Below are 6,000 nucleotides of genomic sequence, written 5' to 3'. Positions count from 1 at the left end.
GCCAGGTGTTAATGTACTGGATTTATCCTTTTAATGTTCTCCATATAAGAATCACTGCATATGTGTATGTATGCTAGTGATTACTGGAGGTACTGAAAGTGAAACCTTGAGTGTGAACAAGGTGTATTCTAAAAAGATGCATCATTCAGCTATTTGTTTTCCATAATGATTTATCTGGTTAATCAGAGTTAATCAGAGATAATTTGGGTGAAATAAAATTAAGTGTATGGTTGGAGAAAGGTTAACTCCATTAAGTGAGCAAACAAACAGGTGGAGGGTGGAGGTGGTGGTTGAATGAAGACAAGCATGCACTGGTGGCATCCCAATGGATTGTATTCCTGTGCCATTTACCTGCAATGTTTATTGTTCTTAAAGGAAAATTCCACCCATAAATGTTCCTACAAAAATCATTAACCTGAGATATTCAGTATATTTCAGGAAGCATTCTGCATTCAAGTATTGCAAATACTGTTATTTGGCAATTTTGCTTAAAGTATTTTACATCCTGCTTTTTTACACCCAGAAAATACTTTTTTTTTTTCATTAAAAGGCTTTTACATATATTTATATATACACATATGTGAATATACAACATATCCTGCAAAATTGTGCATGTGGGGATCTGACACCAAAACTCTCTGCATTGAAGGGTGGATTTTTCCTTTAAAAATGGCACACTTCTGGACTATTGGGATGTGACCAGAGCAATAGCGACAAGTTGAGGAATGGGGATATGGCAGTGTTCATACTCATTTTGGGCTGGTGTGGTTGAGTCTGTGCACAGGGTATTGGGCACTTCCTTGGTCGGGCCGTCTACTTGTAAGTCCTTATTCTGGGTGCTGTCAGGGGCTTTGACTGGGTCACGCTGGCTCTGTAGCCCGTCGGCATTAGCAGAGGGTGGGCTGACGGGCTCTGAGACAAGGGGCGTTGGGTTGGATGAGGGGGTAACTTTAGGGGTGTCGCTCAGGTCGACCAGGGGCCCAACATCAGGTTGGGTGTTAGCTTTAAGCGAACTGGACTGGGCAGCAGGGCAGTTTTTGGGGGAGGACTTGGCAGGGGCAGCTTTGGTTGGGCTTGAAGCGCTGGTGGTTAGCGTGGTGCTCTCACTAGCAGGACTGCTCTGCGCCGTGCTAAAGCTCTCAGCAACTGAGTTAGTGGCAGTGGAGGGGAGAAAGTTTACCACCGTGGAGGTGGTGTCTGCAGCAGCGGGCCTGTTTGGTGGGGAGGAGCAGGACAAATAAGGGAGGGAGGAGTGGGGAGTGGACACGGGAGGAGCATAGAGCCACCAGAAAAGTGAGGGAAAGAAAGAAAAAAGACAACGAGAGAAATAAAGGGGTAGAGGGAGAGTGCAGGTCAGGGAATAAACAAGGCAGAGTGAGTGCTTCTGTGCTACAGTGAAAAAGTAAAATCTACACAATCAAAATGTTAGCAACAAAATATTTGTGGAGGGGTAAATAAAAAATAATACAACAATAAACTATAGAAAGAATGTAGGAATTTCAGGATTATGATGCTAATATTGTTTTCACAACAATACAAAGACCCAAGAAAAAGGAGGGATTGTTGTTGGTCTGAATGGGTCTGAATGAGTTAGTGGCTTGGCAACCCTGTTTAAGACTAGGTTAGACACTCCTAAACTTTGATTTGAAAGGATGAAAACAAGAATTTATGTAAATTACAGTTACTATAAGGTTCTATAAAGATCCATAACAATGTATAATGGCAGCCTTAAATTACACAATTCACAACAAATGAAAAGTGCTAAATTAGTTTTTTTTACATTTTTTTCCCCCCACACAGTTTTGTAAGGGATAGGTATGTCACCTTTTCCCAACATACTGGTGTGGGTTTACAATATGTGGAGCAGCAAGAAAACATAAATTGCCACAAAACTAAGTCAGAATTATAAGGTAATGATGATGATGATAATAATAATAATAATAATAATAAAATTATGACATTTCTGACTATCTAGTCCATTAAGACAATTAATTTTATTTATGATTCACCTCTCTTATCAAGACTATGCAGATAGGCCTAAGTCTGAGACATCCATTACATTTGGGAAGTCCTGTTCCATACTCACTCAGGTTCTGTCAAAGGGGTGGTCTCGTTGGGCTCAGTGGGAGCCCCTCCTTCTTGGTTTGGGGTGTGTCCTTCCTCCGTTCTCACCTCAACAATGGGCTCCTTAGACTCATCTTTCCTGTTGTCAGAGAGCAACAGACTAGTTAGCAAGCTAAGACGCTTTATTTGCTGTTAACCTATTAAACCCCATAGTGATGATGTCTGCCCCCCGACCACTTAAATGAATTAAATCAAAAGTAAACAGAAGAGAAGCTGTGCATGGAAACCTAATAAAAATTAGAACCACTGCTGTTATTGTACAATACAATAGGAGAATTAAATGTGGACTCTTAGTATGTCATCTAAAGCTGTACTAGTAAAAGATTTAATATCAGATTATCACATTGATTTATTTTGTCTTACTAAAACCTGGCTAGATGATGAAGAATATGTTATCCTAAATTAATCCATTCCGATATTATCTCATATTATTACTCACATTTCAGATTACAATTCGACACAAGTCTACAAATCAATTTGAAACTTAAATCAAATTATATCTCATTTGAATGCCTTGTTCTTTTAATTTTTTACGCCCAACCTGGAAAACACTACAGCCAATTCTATTTGTTATAATGTACTACGCTCCTGGTCCATGTTCTCAATTTTGAGTTTTCATCAAGTTCAGTCCTTAAAACAGATAAAGAAATGATTATAGGTGATTTTAACATCCATGTGGACATCAACAATGGCCCTAGTACTGCATTTATCTCATTGTGACATTTGATTGGCTTGGAGTGTTCATAAACCCACTCACTGTTTTAACCACACCCTCGACTTTGTTCTGGCATATGGCATTGAAATTGAACATTTAATAGTCTTTCCACAGAATCCCTTTTTATCTGAATTCCTTTTGCTGGACTACATGCCACTAGGCAAAAAAAACCAAAATAAAAAAATCACTAGATGTATATCTCCCAAATTGATTATTTTGTTGATAGTGCTGCAGAGCTCACTGCGAATGACACTCAACTCTATTGCCCCTCTGAAAAAGAACACAATAAAACAAAGACATGTTGGTGACAAATATCAACTCATTACATATCATGATTCATTTGCTATAAATCTTTTTCACATGAGCTGTTTAGTTTAAATTTGTATTTGTTTTGCTGTGTTCATAGCTGATACGATGAGAGACTGTTCAAAATATTTAACTGGATTTTTGATCAACAAAGTCTATAATACTATAATTTAATTTTGAGATGATTAGGTGTTTACAAGGGTAATCTGAGTTTTTCCTTATTCAAAGAGAGGATGTCATATGCCGTACAGATTGTGAGAATAATAATAATTTATTATTTATGATTTTGGGCTCTATAAATAATATTGACTTTACAGTTCTGAATATTTTACTCACAATACTTACTGTGCACTTTAACAGTGGTAACATTTTTTAGTAGTAAGTCAACCTATAACAATTTTAATCTATGAATTGTAACATTTTTGCAGTTGAATATATAAGTGGAATTTATTACCCAACCACGATCAACAAACTATATAACTACAGTTAAATAATTCATATTATCTAGGACAGGCAGGGTGTAGACTAGTTAAGATGAATGAAATAGCATATAGCTGAGATGCAGTAATTTCAGTTTAGCGGTTTCTGAATCACAGTAAGTATCAAACTGATGGAAATTTTATTGGCATAGGAAGTTGTGGAAAGTTTTTTCCCCTTAAACAATCATAGGGTGTCAACAGTTCCTCAATGATAAATAAACCACTCTTTACCTTTCTTTTAATCATATTAAGATAGAATTGATGGCAATCTTCTCATCTTCTCCATTTAAAGCTACATGTATTTTATTTAATAAAAACAAGCTGTAAACACAGCATTTGACTATATTTTATAACATTTTTCATGGTGAACATGCTAGCAAAGAATTACTTGTACAGAAGAAACAAAGCAATATTGCAGTTCATTTTGAGTCCATCCATCCATTGTCAACCGCTTATCCTGCGTACAGGTTCACGGGGGGCTGGAGCCAATCCCAGCTGACACCGGGCGAAAGGCGGGGTACACCCTGTACAGGTCACCAGTCCATCGCAGGGCCACACATAGACAAACAACCACTCACGCTCACACCTAAGGACAATTTAGGGTCACCAATCAACCTAGCCTGCATGTCTTTGGACGGTGGGAGGAAGCTGGAGCCCCCGGAGAGAACCTGCAAACTCCACACAGAAAGGCTGGGGCAACTAGTTTGAACCCACTACCTTCTTGCTGTGAGGCGACAGTGCTAACCACTGCACCACCGTGCCGCCCATGTGTCAACCTAATTAATTTAAATAACATAAAGTGGGTTTTTAGAGTTTTTTTTGAAAACAGCAGCCAACAATAATTCAAGTTGTTTAAACAAAAACATAGAAAAAATGCATCATAAAATGGCAAGGATGAAGTTCCCTTACGTGAATGCTGCCTTGCCCTCCTCTATGTCCTTGCTCTTAGCACCTGGCCCAGCCTTCCCACAGAAGTTAACAGCAATGCACATAAGGAGTCCACACTTGTTGAGGAAGTAGCAGGTGACGTCCACGCCCACCAACAGCAGGAAAAAGACAACAATGAGGATGCCTACGATGGCTCCGGTGCCCAGGCCTGAGCCACTGTCCATGGCATCTGAAGGGCAAGGACAGGGAGAGGGTATACACAAGCACAACAGGCAAGAAAGACAGGGGGAGAAGAGGAATTAGGAGAGAGGAAAGGGTTCAACATAAAGGAGAGGGGAAAGAAAGAAAGTTAGAAAGAGAGAGGGAGAGAGATGATGAGGAATGCTGTCAAGCTTTTAATACACTGCTTCAGATTTTCAAAAGACCTCAAGTGTGTCGTTCATTTCAGAGGGAATTTGGAGACAAATCATGCCAAAAGCACCAGCATACTAATATGCAGAAACAATAAAACCCTCTCTGCTTTTCATTATAGCAACTTAATATTTACTCTTGAAAATCATCATGGCCGACACACTTCAGGTGTTCAATTTCACACACAATCACAGAACTTCCCAAGATTAAACAACACGTCTAAACATCAGTGTGTGAAGAAAAACTGGATCCACAAAACATCTAGTATAATATACACAAATCCAATATCATAATACACTGTAGAAACCCTGCAAATACTAACCCGTTTTTTGTTCCATGGAATTTTTATAATATGCTTGTGACATATATTGAGGCATTTTGACTTGATCATTAACATTTCTAACATTAAATGAATGCCAGTAAAAAAGTTTTATTGCAATCCATCCAAAGGTTGTTGCAAAACAAAAAGCCAGGGGACCATCAAAGTCATTAGAATCATTCATGTCTGCTAGAAATTATGTTTATATATAATTGCTACCAGGATTGTGATTGAAGGGAAAATATTTTCAAGGGAACTACATTGTACCCCATAGAATTCATTGGGAGGTGGTCAGGGTTTGCTTTTGCAAATTAGTAGTATATAAACGTACTTTCTAGGAGACAGGGTTGTTATAATACATTGGCCGCAAAGTTTGTGCCAATTAATCTAGTAAAAATGGAAAAAGACAACCTTTGACCTGCTGGTGGTACAGCTGCTGTTTGGCTATTAATTTGGAAGAGTTTTGAAAGTTGAAAGTCCCTGCTGCATTGTAGAGATATCTAAAAAGTTAGAAACTCTAAATTCCTGCTATGAAAAAGGCAATGGAAGGAATGTGGGAAACTCAAGCAAGATTTCTCAACCTGGAGGTTTCTCAGGTTCAGCGATCAAACAATCAACATAGCAGAATACAGTTTAAATACTACATATTGTAATTCATAAATTATACATCAGCCCTTGAATAAAAATACCAAAAACCATGGTCAATGATACATTTTTTTAGGTGGCACTCAGTTTTTAACATTCTACACTAACTTGCT

The 6,000-nt window shown here is 38.3% G+C and overlaps 1 protein-coding gene across 10 annotated transcripts in view; it reads right to left on the bottom strand.

Moving 5' to 3' along the window:
* The window catches only part of ncam1a (neural cell adhesion molecule 1a), a 272,704-nt gene that overhangs the window by 8,711 nt on the left and 257,993 nt on the right, over positions 1-6,000 (bottom strand). For 4 of the 10 annotated variants that reach the window (XM_046038822.1, XM_046038823.1, XM_046038826.1 and 1 more), the window contains 2 exons: positions 4,534-4,741; positions 2,087-2,203 (listed from right to left, as the gene is read on the bottom strand). In XM_046038822.1, the coding sequence (XP_045894778.1) occupies positions 2,087-2,203; positions 4,534-4,741 (325 nt within the window). Of the gene's footprint in view, positions 1-554; positions 1,212-2,086; positions 2,204-4,533; positions 4,742-6,000 lie in introns of those variants that run through there. The other 6 variants (XM_046038820.1, XM_046038819.1, XM_046038828.1 and 3 more) reach the window with 5 other exon arrangements.

This window comes from Micropterus dolomieu, linkage group LG23, assembly GCF_021292245.1.
Source record: "Micropterus dolomieu isolate WLL.071019.BEF.003 ecotype Adirondacks linkage group LG23, ASM2129224v1, whole genome shotgun sequence".
Classification (NCBI taxonomy): domain Eukaryota; kingdom Metazoa; phylum Chordata; class Actinopteri; order Centrarchiformes; family Centrarchidae; genus Micropterus; species Micropterus dolomieu.
Note: the sequence above shows the minus strand (reverse complement) of the source record. Positions and strands in the feature narration are given on the sequence as shown.